We start from the raw sequence: 22,500 nt of genomic DNA on the forward strand, positions 1-22,500 counted from the left end.
TCAGAAGATATGCCCAGAAAAGGCAGTCACTTTTGCAAAACATGACAGTGAAATGACTGGATGTTATACTACATAATGTTCTTAAAAAGCTTCACGCAGAATCTCAGAAAAATCTCGGTGAGACCTCTAAATCTTAGAAACTGTGATAGTTCATTGTTCTGTTTAGTCTATAAAGCCATCTCTGCCATGGTTTCATAGAAAGAATAAGGGGTATGTTTTTTCCCCCTATGTTTTGATCCTCTCTTCGCCAGCCTACTGCAGACCACTGCAGCTGTGGAGCTAGCTAGTCCCAGTCCGGTCCCACCCTCCGGTTTGCATTTTTGTCATTCCAAGTCAAAGAGCATTGCCATTGAGTCACTGGATCGATGGAGAGCCAAAGGGCTGGTGTCAAAGGTGTTCGCTCACAGACCACAGCTCAATAAGCATGTGTCCAATGACGCCTCTTTAGACTCCTCAACTCCCTGGGGCTGAAAGTTCTAGAATGTCACAGACCATGTGATGGTTATTCCACAGACCTAGACCTTCTTGAGCAACATATTTTTTATCACAACAGTTTGATTGAGTGAGTGAGAGAGTTTGCATTTCTAAGGTTAAGGTTAAGTGAAGGTTTTTTGTTCTTTGTCTTTTTTCTGACAGGTCTTGGTCAGGTAGTAATCTGTTGTCTTGTGACAATCGTGTTTAAGGCTGGTTCAAAATAAACCTAGAAAAAGGAATAGATCACAATATAGTAAGCTTGTAATTCCTTACTCAATGTTCTATTGCCTGGGGAAAGCAGAGACTGTGACTGTGACCTGAGCATGGTGTGCAAAGACGCCGTGGACTTATGAGTCCTCTAGGGTGGGATTCATTAACGCCCATGTGGGTCACGCAGGGCAGATACTCCAGATACTACAGCCTCCCCAAAAGAATCTGTTTATTTCATTTAAGAAAGAAACCGTTCTGGAGGAACACTGCTCTGCTGGGGTGTGTGTGTGTGTGTGTGGGGGGGTTCTGTTCCTCCCCTGGGTAGGCTCTGTTCAATCCCCCCCCCCCCCCCCCCCCACACACACACACACACACACACACACACACCCCCACTGTGTCTCCTGAAAGCAGTGTGGCTCATGGCAAAGTGCTGACCAGCATGCACTGTCCACTGCCTGTCACCATGACAACCAAGTTAAGAGCTGCCATCAACAGGCCTGAAATGTAGAAGAAAAAAAAGACAGACAGAAAGAAAGAAAGAAGAGGAGAGAAAAGCTTGCGCTGTCTCTTCGACAAGATGGGCTCGCATGTCGTCAGCACAATGCTCTCAGAGTACAGCAGCTCAGCAAACCAACCAAGAGCTATGTGGAAGAAACACAGTGTACCTCTCCAGTAATATCTGTCTGTGTGGTCATGTTGCTTTGGTAGTGTGGTGGAATATAACACATCTATGCATGCTATGCTATGAATGTCTGTTGCATCTTTTTGCCGTTTTTTTTTTTTTTTTACTTAAAGAGGATTTCTGGCTATAGCTGAATTTATAAAACTAGTTTGGTGTTACTACAATGGCTATGAACTAACATTATCCCTTCTGAAGGATAGTTCTGCTTATTCTCCTCACTGTTCACAGCTGAAACTGTGTAATCAGGAGCTCGGGTTTGCGTGAATGACCAGGACAAGAGATGAGTGGTGTGTGTCAGGTGACATTCCTGTGGATTACAGGCTGAATGCAGGCTTTTCTGTTGTTCTGTTTGCGTTTGTGTGAGAGTGTGTGTGTGTGTGTGTTTGTGTGTGCATGTGTATGCGCCTATGTGTGTGCGTGTGTGTTTGTGTGTGCGTGTATGTTTGTGTGTGTGTGTGTGTGTTTGTGTGTGTGTGTGTTTGTGTCCGCACATGTGTGTTTGTGTGTGTGTGTGTGTGTATGTGTGTGTGCCTTGTGTGTGTGTGTTAAACTGAGTTGCCTGGGCTGTATGGCAATAGACAGAGCAGCACTGTCCTTTATCCCTCACTGTTTGCGTCGCGTCTGTAGGCTGTGCATCGTCTGACTCTGCTCTCTCTCTCTCTCTCTCACAAGCTATCTATCTGTCTCTCCCTCACTCTCTCTCTCTCTCATCCTGCTCTATCTATCTCTCCCTTACTCTCTCTCTGTCTCTCTCCCTCACTCTCTCTCTCTCTCATCCTGCTCTCTGTCCCTCTCTATCTCTCAATCTCTCCCTGCTCTCTGTCCCTATCTATCTCTCCCTTACTCTCTCTCTGTCCCTCTCTATCTCTCCCTCACTCTCTCTCTGTCTCTCTCCCTCACTCTCTCTCTCTCTCTCTCATCCTGCTCTCTGTCCCTCTCTATCTCTCAATCTCTCCCTGCCTCTCTGTCCCTATCTATCTCTCCCTTACTCTCTCTCTGTCTCTCTCCCTCACTCTCTCTCTCTCTCTCATCCTGCTCTCTGTCCCTCTCTATCTATCTGTCTCTCTCCCTCACTCTCTCTCATGCTAATATCTTCACACTCAAAGCAACATCTTTAAACGTTGACAGCATTTGTTTTGCTCTGGAACATTCCGTCTCTCCACATGCCAAACCAAGTTTCCCACCGTATCTGTAGATGTGTGTGTCCTTAGCTGCAGTAGATGTGTGTGTCCTTAGCTGCAGTATCCTTAGGTGTGTGTGGTGTCCTTAGCTGCTGTAGATGTGTGTGTCCTTAGCTGCAGTAGATGTGTGTGTCCTTAGCTGCAGTATTCGTAGGTGTGTGTGTGTCCTTAGCTGCAGTATCTGTAGATGTGTGTGTCCTTAGCTGCAGTAGATGTGTGTGTCCTTAGCTGCAGTAGCTGTAAATGTGTGTGTCCTTAGCTGCAGTAGATGTGTGTGTCCTTAGCTGCAGTAGCTGTAGATGTGTGTGTCCTTAGCTGCAGTAGATGTGTGTGTCCTTAGCTGCAGTAGCTGTAAATGTGTGTGTCCTTAGCTGCAGTATCTGTAAATGTGTGTGTCCTTAGCTGCGGGCCTTCTCGCGTTGTGCCTCCCACACACATGGTGTTCAGTGCTAACCTTTACCTGGAACACCTACAGCACTTCAAAGACTATTAAACACGACTCCCAGACAAGTCAGTCACCCGTAAGCTTGAGGGAAAACACACACACAGACACACACACACACACACACACACACACACACACACACACACACAGCAGAACCAGTATCCGTGTCTTGTGTATCCTTTTTTCCCCTTGTTTTTTATTCTTTCTCTTCCCTCTTGTCGTTGTGTTCTGTGTGTGTGTTGTGTGTGTGTGTGTGTGTGTGTGTGTGTGTGCGCCTGTGGTCTAGGTGGAATCCCGGGACACACTCAACAGCATAGCGCTGAAGTTTGACACACGCCCAACGAGCTGGTGCAACTCAACAAGCTTTTCTCAGAAATGTGGTCCATGGACAGGTGTGAAAATCTGCCTTCCTTTTGCCTACTTCTTCCCTGTCTTCTTTTTCTCTCTCTCTCTCTCACCCTCTCTCTCTCTCTCTCTCTCTCTCTCTCTCTCTCTCTCTGTCTCCTCACTCACTCACTCACTCATTCACTCACTCCCTCTCTCTCACCCTCTCTCTCACTGTCTCTTTCTCTCTCTCTCTCTCTCTCTCTTTCTCTCTCTCACACTCTCTCTCTCTCTCTCTCTTTCTATCTTTCTTTCTCCCTCTCTTCCTCCACCTAGTCTGCGCTCCACACTACATCCCTCCTCGACACTCACTGTGACCTCTACACTACAAGATTTCGCCACTCCCCTCACTTGTTTAAACTCCATCTTTTAGTATTTTCAACTCCAACTCCAAGACAAATCCAACCACCAGAGACCTCTCATCTCCAAACATGACGATGCACTACTATTCACTCCCTCTGTCAGCATAGAGGATCCACAGGAGACCTCACATCTCCAAACATGACGATGCACTACTATTCACTCCCTCTGTCAGCATAGAGGATCCACTAGGAGACCTCACATCTCCAAACATGACGATGCAATACTCCTCACTCCCTCATATCTCCAAACATGACGATGCAATACTCCTCACTCCCACTGTCACATCTCCAAACATGACGATGCAATACTCCTCACTCCCACTGTCTCTAAACATGACAATGCAATACTCCTCACTCCCACTGTCACATCTCCAAACATGACGATGCAATACTCCTCACTCCCACTGTCACATCTCCAAACATGACGATCAATACTCCTCACTCCCTCACATCTCCAAACATGACGATGCAATACTCCTCACTCCCACTGTCACAACTCCAAACATGACGATGCAATACTCCTCACTCCCACTGTCACATCTCCAAACATGACGATGCAATACTCCTCACTCCCTCACATCTCCAATCATGACGATGCAATACTCCTCACTCCCACTGTCACATCTCCAAACATGACGATGCAATACTCCTCACTCCCACTGTCACATCTCCAAACATGACGATGCAATACTCCTCACTCCCACTGTCACATCTCCAAACATGACGATGCAATATTCCTCACTCCCTCACATCTCCAAACATGACGATGCAATACTCCTCACTCCCACTGTCACATCTCCAAACATGACGATGCAATACTCCTCACTCCCACTGTCACATCTCAAACATGACGATGCAATACTCCTCACTCCCTCTGTCTCTAAACATGACGATGCAATACTCCTCACTCCCACTGTCACATCTCCAAACATGACGATGCAATACTCCTCACTCCCACTGTCACATCTCCAAACATGACGATTGCAATACTCCTCACTCCCTCTGTCTCTAAACATGACGATGCAATACTCTCTCTCCCTCTGTCAGCATAGATAGAGGATCCTCTGTGCCTTAGGTCTAGTTCAGTAAAGTTCTAGACATCTTTGTGTTCTATTTATATTCCCCCCAGAGCATAACTGTGCTCCTATGGCCCCTCTCCTCGCACACACACACACACACACACACACACACACACACACACACACACACACACACACACACATCTCGCTGTTCTGCTGTCATGGCGATGCTGAGTTCAGTGTGATTGTTGCTCTGGAGAGGATGCCCCCTCCCAGGCAGACCCCAGTTCTCTGGCTGCTGCACCCGACAAAACTACTGCACTGAAGGACTCTTTATCACACCAGCACACACACACCACACACACACACACACACACCACCACACACTCACACACACTCATAATCCTCTTCAGCAGGTTTTTCCCCTCTGTCACACTGCTGTGCTCACAGAACTGAGCTCACACAAGGCAGAGTGCACTCAGATGAAACACAACAACTTGTGCTTGTGTGTGCATGGGCACTAAGACACACACACACACACACACACACACACACACACACACACACACACACACACACACACACACACACACACACTCTTTTAGGCATCACTTATAGGGCCCTTATCCCCTGTTTGAGCCCGCAACTGCCTACAGGCAATGTTGTGTTTTCACAAAGGTTTAACTCGCAGGTACAGGCAGCATCCATTTTTGACCAACAGAAAACATGCCTCCTATCTCCCCCCCCCCCCCCCCCCCCCCCCCCCCCCCTTCCATCTGTCTGCTACTAATATGTCTACAACTACAATGAAATCAAAAACTGCAGCTTTTGGTTACGTTGTGTGTGTTTTTTTAAATGTACGGTATGTATGTTTGTGTGTGTGTGTGTGTGTGGATACACATACATGACTATGCACTTGTGTGTAGGTGTGTATGTGTATATATGTGTGTGTGTGTGTGTGTGTGTGTGTGTGTGTGTGTGTGTGTATATGTGTGTGTGGGTGTGTGTGTGTGTCCTGCCTGTGTGCCTTTGTTCTGTGTAAACTTTGTGTGTGTGTCCTACTTGTGTGTGTGTGTGCCTCTGGCCTGTGTAAACGCAACAGGTTGTGTTTGCAGGTTCTGTATGTCCCCGGACCCTGAGCGTGCTGTGTGTGTGTGTGTGTGTGTGTGTGTGTGTGTGTGTGTGTATTGTGTTTGCAGGTTCTGTATGTCCCTGACCCTGAGCATGTGTCCAGTGTGGGGAGCTCCCCCTCCCTCAGCCCCGTCAGCCCCCTGTCGCCCACCTCCTCCGAGGCTGACTTGGAGAAGGTGACGGTACGTCCACACACACACACACACACACACACGCATACACACAGACACACAGACATACACACACACACACAGACACACACACACACACCACAACTTCCATTACCTCACCAAACAAATACACATTGACCACCACAAATACACACACAAATACATACAAGCATGCTTGACCACACAGACACACACGCACACTCACACTCACACACACACTCTCCACACACACACACACACACACACACACACACACACACACACACAGCATGTACACACCTGATGTACACACATTGTATGTGCCAATATGTAGGCATGTGCAGGTCTTCCTGGGCCAGTTCCTCATACAATGCTGTGTGTGCCAACTGGTGTCTTGAGCTGTTCATCCATCTTGCTGATTTCTGTGGGACGTGAGTGCTAGCCATAGACCATGCCTAGTGCTCTGCCAAGAAATGAGCCTCGGTGCCCGTGGTTGCTGTTGTGTGTGTGTGTGTGTGTGTGTGTGTGTGTGTGTGTGTGTGTGTGTGTGTGTGTGTGTGTTGTGTTTTTGTGTTGTGTGTTAATTGGCAGATGGCCTTCATCACCCCACTAAATCCCTACTGAATGTCTGTTGGAAAGAAATGCAGATTCTTGACACAATCAAGACAAAAGGAATGTATTGGTTGTGCGCTCTCTCTCTCTCTCTCTCTCTCTCTCTCTCTCTCTCTCTCTCTCTCTCTCTCTCTCTCTCTCTCTCTCTCTCTCTCTCTCTCTCTTGCTCTCTCTCTCACACACACACACTCTGCACTTATCCGAAGACACATGGTCAGAATAGGCCAGTAAAGAAAGGCTATTGTTGTAATACAATGACACAAGAGGCCTGGCAGGACGGCCAAGCATTTGCACGTGCACAACAAACTGCATGACTCCTGATATGATTCGGACGTCAGGTTCTTGAACTGTAATCTGTCAGAAATGTCCAGTGACCAACAAATGACCAACTTCACCAAAGAGAAGCACATAGATGTCCAGTGACCAACAAATCCCAAAAAGAATCCCACTCCATTCACAAGTTGAGTGTGAGACTTGAAGACGTGCGAGGAAATGTGTCAGCGATGGTTCTTCTCTGAGAGGTGTGTTTCACCCTTACCTGTACAGTAGAGTGTGTGTGTTGGTGATGGTTCTTCTCTGAGAAGTGTGTTTCACCCTTACCTGTAGAGGATGTGTGTGTGTCTTGAGATGGTTCTTCTCAGAGTGTTGTGTGGTTCACCCTTACCTGTAGAGGATGTGTGTTGGTGATGGTTCTTCTCAGAGTGTTGTGTGGTTCACCCTTACCTGTAGAGTAGAGTGTGTGTGTTGGTGATGGTTCTTCTCTGAATGTTGTGTGGTTCACCCTTACCTGTAGAGTAGAGTGTGTGTGTTGGTGATGGTTCTTCTCTGAGTGGTGTGTGGTTCCACCCTTACCTGTAGAGGATGTGTGTCTGAGATGGTTCTTCTCTGAGAGGTGTGTGGTTCACCCTTACCTGTAGAGGATGTGTGTGTGTTGGCGATGGTTCTTCTCTGAGTGGTGTGTGTTCCACCCTTACCTGTAGAGGATGTGTGTGTGTTGGTGATGGTTCTTCTCTGAGTGGTGTGTGGTTCACCCTTACCTGTACAGTAGAGTGTGTGTGTTGGCGATGGTTCTTCTCTGAGTGGTGTGTGTTCCACCCTTACCTGTAGAGGATGTGTGTGTGTTGGCGATGGTTCTTCTCTGAGAGGTGTGTGGTTCACCCTTACCTGTAGAGGATGTGTGTGTGTTGGCGATGGTTCTTCTCTGAGTGGTGTGTGTTCCACCCTTACCTGTAGAGGATGTGTGTGTGTTGGTGATGGTTCTTCTCTGAGAGGTGTGTGTTTCACCCTTACCTGTAGAGGATGTGTGTGTGTTGGCGATGGTTCTTCTCAGAGTGGTGTGTGTTCCACCCTTACCTGTAGAGGATGTGTGTGTGTTGGTGATGGTTCTTCTCTGAGTGGTGTGTGGTTCACCCTTACCTGTAGAGGATGTGTGTCTGAGATGGTTCTTCTCTGAGTGGTGTGTGGTTCACTCTTACCTGTAGAGTAGAGTGTGTGTGTTGGTGATGGTTCTTCTCTGAGTGGTGTGTGTTTCACCCTTACATGTAGAGGATGTGTGTGTGTTGGTGATGGTTCTTCTCTGAGTGGTGTGTGTTCCACCCTTACCTGTAGAGTAGAGTGTGTGTGTGTTGGTGATGGTTCTTCTCTGAGTGGTGTGTGGTTCACCCTTACCTGTAGAGGATGTGTGTGTGTTGGTGATGGTTCTTCTCTGAGAGGTGTGTGGTTCACCCTTACCTGTAGGTTTACCTTCAACAGCCTTTAAAGAAAAAAGCAAGAGTGAGAAGAAAAGGTGAGACGGAGAGAATGAAACACAGGACTCATCAGAGAGACCATACATTAGAAAGGAGAGAGAGAGAGAGAGAGAGAGAGAGAGAGAGAGAGAGAGAGAGAGAGAGAGAGAGGAGAGAGAGAGAGAGAGAGAGAGAGAGAGGAAGATACATTAGAAAGGAGGGAGAGAGAGAGAGAAGAAGAGACATTAGAAAGGAGGGAGAGAGAGAGAGGAAGAGACATTAGAAAGGAGAGAGAGAGAGAGAGAGGAAGATACATTAGAAAGGAGGGAGAGAGAGAGAAGAAGAGACATTAGAAAGGAGAGAGAGAGAGAGAGAGGAAGAGACATTAGAAAGGAGGGAGAGAGAGAGAGAGGAAGAGACATTAGAAAGGAGGGAGAGAGAGAGAAGAAGAGACATTAGAAAGGAGGGAGAGAGAGAGAAGAAGAGACATTAGAAAGGAGGGAGAGAGAGAGGAAGAGACATTAGAAAGGAGAGAGAGAGAGAGAGAGAGAGAGGAATACACATTAGTAAGAAGGGTGAGAGGGAGAAAGAAACAGAAAGAGAGAAAGATACATTAGGAAGGAGGGAGAGAGAGAGAGAGGAAGAGACATTAGAAAGGAGGGAGAGAGAGAGAAGAAGAGACATTAGAAAGGAGGGAGAGAGAGAGAAGAAGAGACATTAGAAAGGAGGGAGAGAGAGAGAGAGGAAGAGACATTAGAAAGGAGGGCGAGAGAGAGAAGAAGAGACATTAGAAAGGAGGGAGAGAGAGAGAGGAAGATACATTAGAAAGGAGGGAGAGAGAGAAGAAGATACATTAGAAAGGAGGGAGAGAGAGAGAGGAAGATACATTAGAAAGGAGGGAGAGAGAGAAGAAGATACATTAGAAAGGAGGGAGAGAGATAGAGAGAGGAAGAGACATTAGAAAGGAGGGAGAGAGAGAGGAAGAGACATTAGAAAGGAGGGAGAGAGAGAGAAGAAGAGACATTAGAAAGGAGAGAGAGAGAGAGAGAGAGAGAGAGGAATACACATTAGTAAGAAGGGTGAGAGGGAGAAAGAAACAGAAAGAGAGAAAGATACATTAGGAAGGAGGGTGAGAGAGAGAAGAAGAGACATTAGAAAGGAGAGAGAGAGAGAGAGAGAGAGAGGAATACACATTAGTAAGAAGGGTGAGAGGGAGAAAGAAACAGAAAGAGAGGAAAATACATTAGACAGGAGAAAGAGCAAGAATGAGAGTAAGAATGTGTGTCAGAGAGAGAGAGAGGAAAATACATTAGAAAAGAGGGAGGGTTAGAGAGAGAGAAAGAAAGAAACCGAAAGAGAGGAAGAGACATCAGCAAGGCGGTAGAGAGAGACAGAAAGAGAGGAAGCTACATTAGGAAGGAGAAAGAGCTAGAATGAGAGTAAGAGTGAGAGGGGGAGAGACAGAAGTGAATGCCAAGACGAAAGGAGCTCTTCCTGCAGGTGTTGTTTGATCAAGCAGCGTGTGCCAGGGCTTTAATAAAACCTCAGCACCTCCTCACACACACACACACGCACACACACACACACACACACACACACACACACACACACACACACCGCCTCCTCACCCTCCTAACTATCTTTTAATTAGAACGCTGTTACTGTGGGCCGGCTGGCTAGACTAGACTCCCTCTCTCTCCATCTCCCTCTTTCCCTCTCTCTCCACCTCCCTCTCTCCCTCTCTCTCTCTCTCTCTCTTGCGTTACTATTCAGAGAGTGCTGGCACAGTGATTTAGCTATGCAATCAAAAGATGAATGCCTTTCAGCTCACCAAAGTCACTGTCCTCCATTGGATAGATTTGGAGAAGTTTTGAGGCTGTTTATCCAGTGGTCAACTGAGCTAGACGTGTAGCTCTATTAGTGTCATGTACGCCAGTCACTTATTTTCTGATGCCAGTGCCATCGGCCGTTGAGACCCATCAGGGCACTCAGTGGAGGAGTCACGAAGAATCCCACCGTTTTAGTTGCACCGCGGTGTTTGTCCCCTGTGAGGAGACGCAACCGGAACAGACTCTGACCTGAGATCAGCTCTGTCTGTCTGTCTGTCTGTCTGTCTGTCTGTCTGTCTGTCTCTGTCTGATTGTCTCTCGCTCCCTGCCTGTCTCTTTCTCGCTCCCTGTCTGTCTGTCTGTCTCTCTCTCTCCCTCTCCCTGTCTGTCTCTCTCTCTCTCTCTCCCTGTCTCTCTGTCTGTCTGTCTGTCTCTCGCTCTCTGTCTCTCCCTCTCCCTGTCTCCCTGTCTGTCTCTCCCTCTCCCTGTCTCCCTGTCTGTCTGTCTGTCTCTCTCTCCCTCTCTCTCTCCCTGTCTCTCTCTCTCTCCCTGTCTCTCTGTGTGTCTGTCTCTGATGGGCAGAGGGTCCAGTGCTGGAGCTGTGTTGGGCTGACAGCAGGATGGAGCCATCTCTGCTCGGCTGGCTGAACAGGTGTTCCGTCATTAGTCCACCTGCCAACTCCTCCCAGCCTGTGTGCCTGGCAGGCTTGAGGCCTTTCTCACTCTTATACACACTCTCTCTCTCTCTTTCTTTCTGTCTTCTTTTACTCCCTCTCTCTCCCTTTCTCCCTCTCTCTTTATCTCTCTCTCTTTCTCTCTCTCTCCCTCCCTCTCTTTATCTCTCTCTTTCTCTCTCTCCCTCCCTCTCTCTCCCTCTCTCTTTCTCTCTCTCTCTCTCTCTCTGTTTCTCTCTCTCTCTCCTTCTCTTTCTTTCTCTCTCTCTCTTCTTCTCTCTCTTTCTCTCTCCCTCTCTCTCTTTCTCTCGCTACTTCTCTCTCTTTCTCTCTCTCCTTCTCTCTCTCTCTCCTCTTCTCTTTCTATCTCTCCTTCTCTCTCTCTCTCTCTGTTCCTCTCTCTTCCTCCTTCCTATCAGTTTCTCTCCTACCTCCCCCTTTTCTTCATTAGTTCTGTTCTCTCCGTCTCTCCTTCCTCTAACTCTGTGGGAGTGTGTGTGTGTGTGTGTGTGTGTGTGTGTGTGTGTGTGTGTGTGTGTGTGTGTGTGTGTGTGTGTGTGTGTGTGTGTGTGTGTGTGGGAGGGAGGGAGAGTGTTAGTGTCCAGGATCACATTTTTGTTCTGTTTCTCAGCTTGTCTTGACCCAGTGCTAAATTTAGGCCAGCCATGGAACAGGGAGACAGAATGTTTAATTACCTGTCCCCAGTTGGTGTTCGCTAGCGGTCAAGAGGTGTCAGAGGTGGTGTGTGTGTGTGTGTGTGTGTCCTCCTCTGGCCGGCTGCCAGGCTCCTTGTGAGTGAAGAGGGAAGCTCGAGGACAGGATGTGATGTCGTTGCCACTTCCTGACTCATGGAGGTCTCTAATAAGGATGAGAGGTCATGACCTCTCCAAGGGTCACTGCATACTGCACAGTGGCTCATGCAAGTCGGGCAGTACACTCAGTTCAGGCAGTTCTCTCATGGCAGATTACATATCTGGCCACAAGGGGGAGCTACATATCTGGGCAGACAGGGTTCTTTTTTTCCTTCATCTGAGGTCATAAGTGAAATAGTCACCGTGGGTACCGTGTGCATTAACATCTACTGCTAATTCTAGCGGTAATTGCACCCAGCTTTAGCTCAATAGAAGTGGTCTTATCTGGCCGCGTGAGGTGTTTTAAATAGCGGGAGGCTCCCGTGAGGATGGGAAGATATTCGTCCCTCTGTTAGGCTCAAAGTCCACACCCAGCTTCATTTATTAAGTACAGAGTGTACGTCATGTTGTGTTATCTTATACTATGTTATGTTATGGTAGGCTTTTGGGCGGAGCCTTGTCTTAAGAAGCTCAGTGCCAAGTCTGACCCTGTGACATTTTGTGCATCTGACAAATAAAAGAACTTGACTTGTAACATTGCAATGCTCTGCCGTAAGGTCCTCTCAGAGGTCCTCTTGTCAGCTTCACATGGGCAAGGGCATGCACCCAAACACACACTGTCCACTGCCAATCATGCCTGCTCGTCTCCCTCAGGCTGACACATTAAAGATGCAATAAATAGTTTGAAAGCAACAACAGTCTGACATTTATAGAACGAGCAGGACTATGGCCGTATATGTCTTTCAGCCCTTAGAATGGTGTAGACCAAATCAGAATGTTTGTAAACAAAGGTTGCCAAGGTACTTCTGGAATGGTATTGGCTTTGAGTAATCTATAGGTGTCGTACCTTTTATCTCTGGCTGCTGTCTGGTGCACTACCTCTTCCTTTGATCCGCTAGAGTGCCTCTCCACAGTCTGCTGGGAAACTGCAGAGGTCAGTGCCTCTCCACAGTCGTCTGGGAAACTGCAGAGGTCAGAGGTCAGTGCCTCTCCACAGTCGTCTGGGAAACTGTAGAGGTCAGAGGTCAGCCCTGTGGGTTTCTCTGCACCAGCGTTCACTTCTCCACGCTGAGCAGGCAGTCACATGCATTAGATGCACTGGCTGGTCGGTCCGTCTGCCACCTGTGACTTGCAAGCTAGGCTAAAAGTAGGCTAATTGCCCCACCCCCTCCCCCCCTCTGAACTGTGTCCTCTAACTGCTTTCCTTAAAGGAAATGAATAGCACTTATTCTCACGCTAGCAACAAAGGCTAGCTGTTTGTCAAGTGTCTGCTTGACCAGGAGAAAAGGAGAAAAGGAGGCAATAACAACATGCTTATCACACCCGTGCCAGCTAGTCACCTTTACCTGTGCAACGCTTGTAAATGGCCGTTCGATTACTCTTCTTCCAGCCGTCCCTCCCTGCCATTGTAAAGCTAGTTAATTGATTGCCGTACGACTCAATGTAGCATAATTCAGTCCCTGCATTGACCAGCCTGTCCTCAGCTCATTTGTCCCTTGTCAGTTCCATTAGGAAGAAGCCCTGTTATCAGCTGCCATTGCCGCCGAACTGAGAAGAATAACATTGGGTGTCCTTGCTGAAGGCTCTGTTCCATTGGGGAAACACAGCGCTTTTCTCATCAAGGGTGAATCACATTAGCCAGGCTTTTGTTCTCCAATTTGGATTCAGTTGAATGCTGTTTAAAAAAAAACAATAGAAAAAATCCTTGGACATTGATGGATTATTAAGACTTTGTACTGACAGGCCGTGAATTAATTGTGGGATGTAAGCCTACACACTTTTCCTGAGATGTTGCTCTGCCTTTATAGTGCTTATAGGCTTGAGACTCGAAAAATGAACATGGTGGCACCAATAAATAAAGGGCTATGTTCTTGCGGCTAGTTTTAGCACTCTTTTTAACGCCCAAAGTATCAAATAATGATGCAAATGTGCTAATATGTTGAAGTAAATGTCAATATCATAAAGATGGTCTTATCCAGAATATTTCCATTTTGATGCCCTAATGTTGCACTGGGTGCCTTTAAAGCACACTTTAAAGGCACCCAGTGCAACATTAGGGCATCAAAATGCAATTACAGTAGCCACTGAGCCAGGCTTGATGAGACTGATCCAGACCCTGCTGCAGCAAGGGCAGAGCATCCTCTCTGTCTGATCCAAGGGCAGAGCATCCCATCCTCTCTCTGATCCAAGGGCAGAGCATCCCCTCTGTCTGATCCAAGGGCAGAGCATCCCCTCTGTCTGATCCAAGGGCAGAGCATCCCCTCTCTCTGATCCAAGGGCAGAGCATCCTCTCTCTGATCCAAGGGCAGAGCATCCCCTCTGTCTGATCCAAGGGCAGAGCATCCTCTCTCTGATCCAAGGGCAGAGCATCCCCTCTGTCTGATCCAAGGGCAGAGCATCCTCTCTCTGAGTCAAGGGCAGAGCATCCCCTCTGTCTGATCCAAGGGCAGAGTATCCTCTCTCTGAGTCAAGGGCAGAGCATCCCCTCTGTCTGATCCAAGGGCAGAGCATCCTCTCTCTGATCCAAGGGCAGAGCATCCTCTCTGTCTGATCCAAGGGCAGAGCATCCTCTCTCTGATCCAAGGGCAGAGCATCCTCTCTGTCTGATCCAAGGGCAGAGCATCCTCTCTCTGATCCAAGGGCAGAGCATCCTCTCTCTGATCCAAGGGCAGAGCATCCCATCCTCTCTCTGAGTCAAGGGCAGAGCATCCTCTGTCTGATCCAAGGGCAGAGCATCCCCTCTGTCTGATCCAAGGGCAGAGCATCCCCTCTGTCTGATCCAAGGGCAGAGCATCCTCTCTCTGATCCAAGGGCAGAGCATCCTCTCTCTGATCCAAGGGCAGAGCATCCTCTCTCTGAGTCAAGGGCAGAGCATCCTCTCTCTGATCCAAGGGCAGAGCATCCCCTCTCTGAGTCAAGGGCAGAGCATCCTCTCTCTGAGCCAGGCTTTATGAGACTGATCCAGAGCATCCTCTTTCTGAGTCAAGGGCAGAGTCATTTCTGAGCTCAACTGCCGCAGTAACACAGGGTTCAGCACCTCTATGCTTTAGGTTGGAAACATGACAGGGGCTTGAAGGCAATGGCAGTCTCTGCTGTTAAAGCCCAGTCCTGGCAAAGCAAAGATGGACGATAGACACACACTATTTTGCAGTGGTCTTCATAGACCTTCTCAGTCAATACAGAAAAGAATTCGCCTCTATGTTTGATGGTGCATCTGGATTGTCCTCAGTGTCAAATTAGGTTGCGGCTGTGTCCGTGACCATGTCTTGTGCCGTGTTTACGCTCCGATGCAGGAAAACTCAGGGCAATCTTCTGAATGTATGTGCTGCATTGTGAAGAGGAAGGGGAATGTTGCTGATGCTAGTACGATGATGCTGGAATTACCTCAGGCATGAAAGTTTGCATTCACTGTTTCCCAGTGCAGTGGGGAATCAATGACCTTGTCGGTTTTATTACGGCAGTTTAGTTGGGTGCCGTACGCACGCTGGTAAACGACCAGGGCTGTAACCCTTTAATAGAGATCCCATTACGGTTAATAGCACTGTTACCATAGCGATTCATTTGTACATGGAGAACATTGCGCTTTTGCTTAGCAGTGCACGCGAAAGGCCCACCCTTGCTTTGTTTACAATCTGCCCTAATAGGCTTTTGTGGCTCGAATGTTTCCTTTTATTAATATGTCTGCTAATCCGCCATGTTGCAAACCCGAGGCACTTGCATTTTGTTTAAAGGTGTAAGCTCGCTTGATTACACCCTCATTTCACGAGAGTACATTCAAACAGACACATCTAAGCAGCTTAATCTCTGTGCAAATTGTCCAAATGGAAGATTTTCGACAGATGGCCGCTAAAGACCGGGTTCAGCGAGCCTGTGCAGTCTGTGTAATTTACACCCATCTATGTCTCCCCGTTCGGTGGCCTTAACTTGCCCTTGTGCAGTAGAGCGAGAAATATAGCACGCGATTAGGCGGCACTGCGGAGAATGTCTTTTCCAGGAGACTATTTATTATCTTGCATGAGTCGTAGAAGATGTCGCTGCGAGCAACAGGAAGACATTCAAATTGGTACGGCTTAAATAACTCAGCCAGGCTCTTTCAATTTCTGCCATTAGGCATTTTCCTGCGTTCACATTTAGCTTGCAAGCGCCGATGGGTTCAGGGCACTCAGGCTCTCCTGCTCCACTCACTACAAGCAAGTGTGGCAGTTACACTTCTAACTATAACATTTATAGCATTATATGTTGTGCAATTGACGTATCTAATTCTTGATTTCATGAATATGATGTAGTTTGTTCCAGACTCCCGCATACAAATGGCTCTGTCTTTACGTGGCCTTACATGGCTCTCTCTTAACTCTCCACTCTGTACCCCCCATCCCCATCCCGTTCACTCCCCATCCCCATCCCCACCCCTCCCATCCCATCCCTCTCTCTCTCTCTGCCACTCTCTTTCCCCATCCCTGATCGCTCTGTGTCTCTCTCTCTCTCTGCCACTCTCTCTACCCATCCCTGATCGCTCCATCTCTCTCTCTCTCTCTGCCACATTCCTCCACCCATCCCATCCCTCCACCCTGTTCAACCCCCTCCCCCGCCCTCCAGGACTCCGATGGCCCTCCGCGCTCCGAGGCCCACGCTCCCCCAGCGTACTCGTCCCTGCGGCATTCCCGTGTGGTCTCGTCCACCTCCGAGGAGGAAGAGGCCCTCACCGAGAAGTTCCTCAAGATCAACTGCAAGTACATCACCGACGGCAAGGTGAGTCCGATCATCCTCTCCCTCCCTGTTCTCCAACTCAGCAGCAGGTGTGAAGTGAAAGTGAAAGTGAAAGTCCTCTCTATGGCAGAGGTGGTGTCCCGGGGAGCAGTGATCGGGGTTAGGTGCCTTGCTCAAGGGCACTTCAGCCGTGGATGTGGGCATGGGAGAGCAGTGGTCTACCACTTCCCCCACCCACATTTTTCCTACTGGTCGGGGATCGGACCGTCCACCCTACGGTTTCCGGCCTGAAACCCTAACCAGTAGGCCACGGCTGCCAGTGTCAGACCTTATCCACCTTATCCACCTTATCCACCTTATCCACCTTATCGGACAGGATTGAACCTATGGAACTGATCAGCGCACATGCAATTACAATGATCATGCTACTACTGTTGTCTGGAAACAGCTCTGATGAAGTCAAGTGTACCATATTCTTGCTGAACTGAAACTTGAAGCTTGTTATTTCGTCTTGTGCTACTACTGCAAACTGTGCTTCAACTAAGGCTCATGTTAATCTAGTCCGAAAACAAAACAAAATGTGTGCATTCATTTGGTGAATTGGTCCATATGCATGATCGTTTATGCTGTCTGATTCTGCTTCTCTATGTGTGTGTGTGTCTGTGTGTGTGTGTGTGTGTGTGTGTGTGTCTGTGTGTGTGTGTGTGTGTGTGTCTGTGTGTGTGTGTCTGTGTGTGTGTGTGTGTGTGTGTGTGTCTGTGTGTGTGTGTGTGTGTGTGTGTGTGCGTGCGTGTGCGTGTGCGTTTGTGTGTGCGTGTGCGTGTGCGTGCGTGTGCGTGCGTGTGCGTTTGTGTGTGCGTGTGCGTGCGCGTGTGCGTGTGCGTGTGTGTGTGTTAAGGGTGTGGTGGGAGGAGTCCTGCTGGTCACTCCCAACAACATCATGTTTGACCCGCTGCGGACGGACCCCCTGGTGCTGGAGCGAGGCTGTGAGGAGTACGGCATCATGTGTCCCCTGGAGGAGGTCCAGTCAGCGGCCGTGTACCGGGAGATCATCGACCGCAAGATCAGCGAGAGCATACCACCGTAAGGGCCACATCTGACAACCCCCCCCCCGAAAACCATACACACACACACACACACATACACCCACACACACTCTACACTATCAACAGCTAGGTCTTGAACCACACGAAAGATGCTTCAGTCATACCACAGCTCACACCACTTTCACATCACACACAGAGACACTCACACACACACACACACACACACACACACACACACACACACACACTCACACTCACACTCACACTCACACTCACACTCACACTCACACTCACACATACACTCTACACTATCAACAGCTAGGTCTTGAACCACACGAAAGATGCTTCAGTCATACCACAGCTCACACCACTTTCACATCACACACAGAGACACACACACACACACACACACAAACACACACAAACACAAACACACACACACTTTGCACAGCAGCTGTACTCCTGTACATCTCCCACACACACATACACCACTTTATTGCTATGCTGACCACATAAACAACAGCTGTCAGTTCTGTAGCAGGTCTACAGAGTCCCCTTCCCCACCCATATCAGCCCTGAGTCCACAGTTCAACAACAGGGTTTCCCAGCCCTGTTCGCAGAAGCACTGTCATTTAGCTTATTAAAGATTGACCCATTTTTCTTACTCATGTCCTAGCTCCATTGTCTGCTAGGGCCCTGAGGACTCCAACTGCATCAGTATTTTATACAGTTTGTGGTAGTGATGTACGCAAATCTGAATACGTTAATCGGCAAAGCACAAATAATACTATGGTAACAGATATTTTTCCTACTCAAAGGGAAAGAAAGTCAGCTCCATGCCTGTGTGGCCAGTGGCAGCAGTAATGTTCCCTCATATTCCTCTCCTCATATGTTCTGTTTGCAACATAGGACTTTGAGTTCACAAACTAGCTGTTTCATTTACTACACGTTATTGGAACTTGAAAGTGAAAATGGGAAGGAGTCAGAGTGTGCTGAGCTATAAGCTAGCGAGACTAACAGACAGCAACAACAAGTCCAAGTGATTTGTGAAGCTAGCAATGAACTCTGCAGCACCCCCAGTTTAAAAATAAAACAACACGCAAAACAACCAGTGCTGCCTGGAAGGACTTCACACTCAGCCAAACTGATAAAACTAATGTCATCTGCAAATTGTGCTAGGCCACAAAAACTAAACTGAGCCAAAATTAAATGGAAAATCAGATGGAATACAAGCATATTATCAAAGAAAGTCTATTATTATTATAATTATTAGAAGACGCTCCCTGATCTGACTGCAGTCGGACAGCGCCAGACCTCGATTTAGTGCCGCCCATCTTATTTTTCATCATCGCCCCCAGAAAAGACGAAGGGACTGGCGACGCAGTCAGGCTTAATGAAGTACATTCTCACACCTCCTACAGAGGAATTACTCACACACTCAAAGAAAATATGAATTTAATAGGCTGTCTACCACCCACAGTCTACTGTTTATATATATATATATATATCTTGTAGGTTTTGTGGTCTGCGTTGCTGTTATTTATTTATTTATTGCCAGCTGCGTGAGAGCACAGTTATAATAATACTAGTCAGGACTGTTCTGCTCCCACTTGGCAGAGCTGCATTGGGGAGGCAGGCGTGCTGCTGACACACACACACACACACACACACACACACTTGGCAGAGCAGCATTGGGGAGGCAGGCGTGCTGCTGTAGTTAGGCTGATGGCCGTATGCATGGTGATGGAGAATAATCATTGCCTGCACAGGGGCCAGATGTTTCCTCAGCTGAGCTTTGGGCTGTGTGCACTGGTGTGTGTTTGGGTGTGTGTGTGTGCACTGGTGTGTGTTTGTTTGTGTGTGTGTGTGTGTGCACTGGTGTGTGTGTGTGTGTGTGTGTGTGTGTGTGCACTGGTGTGTGTTTGTGTGTGCGCACTGGTGTGTGTGTGTGTGTGTGTGTGTGTGTGTGTGTGAGTGTGTAGATCCTGCAATGAGAGGGCCTTTGTGGGTTTCTCTCCCAAGGCAGTAGACCGTGACGGGCAACAGATTGCGGACCTGCTGAATGTGGACCGCTCTCAGCCCCTCAGTGCTCCGTGGCGTCTCTCCGCTCTCAGCCCCTCAGTGCTCCGTGGCGTCTCTCCGCTCTCAGCCCCTCAGTGCTCCGTGGCGTCTCTCCGCTCTCAGCCCCTCAGTGCTCCGTGGCGTCTCTCCGCTCTCAGCCCCTCAGTGCTCCGTGGCGTCTCTCCGCTCTCAGCCCCTCAGTGCTCCGTGGCGTCTCTCCGCTCTCAGCCCCTCAGTGCTCCGTGGCGTCTCTCCGCTCTCAGCCCCTCAGTGCTCCGTGGCGTCTCTCCGCTCTCACCCCCTCAGTGCTCCGTGGCGTCTCTCCGCTCTCAGCCCCTCAGTGCTCCGTGGCGTCTCTCCGCTCTCAGACCCTCAGTGCTCCGTGGCGTCTCTCCGCTCTCAGCCCCTCAGTGCTCCGTGGCGTCTCTCCGCTCTCAGCCCCTCAGTGCTCCGTGGCGTCTCTCCGCTCTCAGCCCCTCAGTGCTCCGTGGCGTCTCTCCGCTCTCAGCCCCTCAGTGCTCCGTGGCGTCTCTCCGCTCTCAGCCCCTCAGTGCTCCGTGGCGTCTCTCCGCTCTCACCCCCTCAGTGCTCCGTGGCGTCTCTCCGCTCTCACCCCCTCAGTGCTCCGTGGCGTCTCTCCGCTCTCAGCCCCTCAGTGCTCCGTGGCGTCTCTCCGCTCTCAGCCCCTCAGTGCTCCGTGGCGTCTCTCCGCTCTCAGCCCCTCAGTGCTCCGTGGCGTCTCTCCGCTCTCAGCCCCTCTGTGCTCCGTGGCGTCTCTCCGCTCTCACCCCCTCAGTGCTCCGTGGCGTCTCTCCGCTCTCAGCCCCTCTGTGCTCCGTGGCGTCTCTCCGCTCTCACCCCCTCAGTGCTCCGTGGCGTCTCTCCGCTCTCAGCCCCTCTGTGCTCCGTGGCGTCTCTCGCTTTAGTTTAACATCCAGCACCAGAGGGGCGATACCTCTCTATTGCCCTTCCACTCATAAGGGTCATGAGCAGTAAATATACCCCTGTGTAGTAAAAGAGGTCTATAACAGCTCCGACAGGTCTACCACTACAAAAAAAAATATTCAGAATGCAGAAGGATATGCTGCACTTAAAGGGGAGCTTCGGGTTTTTTAAACCTGGGCCCTATTTTTACATCTTGTTGGGTCCAATTTTTTTGGAATGATCGAAATCAGTAATCTCCAAACTTGCTATACAATGGAATCATTCAAGGCAGGCCAACCAATCAAAGTGAACCGTTGTTGTTTTCGCCACTGACAGGGTCATAGATGTTAGTGTTTTACCTCTGACTTCCTCCGGTCGTAGCAGCCCATTTTAGTGCCTCTAGTCGATTATCATAGGAAGGCCTCTCTCCAGTACTACACGGTAAGCCAATCGACTACCGGCACTGAATGGGGCGCTACGTCAGAGATCGGAATACAGGGAGGTAAAATCACTGACTGTACAAACAGTCATTTTTCTGCAGTTTCTTTACAGTTATTGAGCTAAACAGATGCATGTGTCCGTAGGGTCCTTTCCATGCTATCAGCCCCTTAAAATTATATTTATAAGCCTGTCAGTGGTGAAAACAAGCAGTTTACTTTGACGTGCTGGCTTGCTTCAAAGGATTCCATTGCATAGCAGTTTCACGGTCATCGTTTCCAGCCTTCTAACTCGATACTGGAACAATTTCAATTGTTAATTGTCCCTAGTCAAAAAAGGTTGAAAATATCCTGAACCTAACCTTTTTTTCTATTTTTGCTTATCTGCTTCTTTGTTTATCATTTTGAATTAGTTTATGAATTTTATGAATTTAAAATGTATGAATCGTGCTACGGTGTATCGATATGGTAGAGATGCTCTAGAACTGTGACTGTCTCCTGTATGGTAGAGATGCTCTAGACCCGTGACTGTCTCCTGTATGGTAGAGATGCTCTAGAACTGTGACTGTCTCCTGTATGGTAGAGATGCTCTAGAACTGTGACTGTCTCCTGTATGGTAGAGATGCTCTAGACCTGTGACTGTCTCCTGTATGGTAGAGATGCTCTAGAACTGTGACTGTCTCCTGTATGGTAGAGATGCTCTAGAACTGTGACTGTCTCCTGTATGGTAGAGATCCTCTAGAACTGTGACTGTCTCCTGTATGGTAGAGATGCTCTAGAACTGTGACTGTCTCCTGTATGGTAGAGATGCTCTAGAACTGTGACTATCTCCTGTATGGTAGAGATGCTCTAGAACTGTGACTGTCTCCTGTATGGTAGAGATGCTCTAGAACTGTGACTGTCTCCTGTATGGTATAGATGCTCTAGAACTGTGACTGTCTCCTGTATGGTAGAGATGCTCTAGAACTGTGACTGTCTCCTGTATGGTAGAGATGCTCTAGAACTGTGACTGTCTCCTGTATGGTAGAGATGTTGGTAATCTGAACCGGCCTGATCTGTCCGTCCCGCAGGGAGCTAGACGATCAGTGGTCCACGCCACAACACCCGTCGGAGCTGCGTCTCCGTGATGCCGGCGGCGGCTACGAGAGCGGCAGCACGGCACCGCGCAGCACCGAGGGCTCCTTCTCAGAGGACGTGTTCACCGAGTCCGAGCTGTCGCCCATCCGCGAGGAGCTGCTGTCCGCCGAGGAGCTCCGGCTGGAGGACAAGTCATCCGGCGCTTCCTCCGAGTCCGTCCAGACGGTGGCCCAGGCCGCGGGAGCGGTGCAGGGGGCCGGAGCAGGAGGTGAGACGGGCAAGGGGGCGGGGAGCGGCGCCCGGGGCTCGGTCAGTCAGGAGGAGAGGCGCAGCGGCGGGGAGCAGAGCGACACAGACGGCCACAGCGCCCAGCCCCGCTCCTCCCTGAGCTCAGAGCAGCAGGCCGGCAGCAAGGACCAGCCAGACAGCTGCCCAGGACAGGGGCCTCCGTCCCGGCTGACCTCGCAGAGCTCCACCACAGGGGCCGGGGCCGGGGCTGGGGCTGGGGCCGGGGTGGG

At 49.2% G+C, this 22,500-nt stretch overlaps 1 protein-coding gene across 1 annotated transcript in view; it reads left to right on the forward strand.

Annotated features, from left to right (window-relative positions):
• The window catches only part of oxr1a (oxidation resistance 1a), a 69,062-nt gene that overhangs the window by 29,221 nt on the left and 17,341 nt on the right, over nt 1-22,500 (forward strand). Inside the window, 7 exon segments of the mRNA XM_080857558.1 lie at nt 3,279-3,321; nt 3,324-3,359; nt 3,362-3,384; nt 5,957-6,070; nt 16,327-16,479; nt 17,336-17,520; nt 21,976-22,500. The exon segment at nt 21,976-22,500 is cut by the window's right edge and continues 179 nt beyond it. Coding sequence (XP_080713684.1) covers nt 3,279-3,321; nt 3,324-3,359; nt 3,362-3,384; nt 5,957-6,070; nt 16,327-16,479; nt 17,336-17,520; nt 21,976-22,500 — 1,079 coding nt within the window.

The sequence above is a fragment of the Sprattus sprattus genome (assembly GCF_963457725.1).
Source record: "Sprattus sprattus genome assembly, chromosome: 19".
Lineage (NCBI taxonomy): Eukaryota > Metazoa > Chordata > Actinopteri > Clupeiformes > Clupeidae > Sprattus > Sprattus sprattus.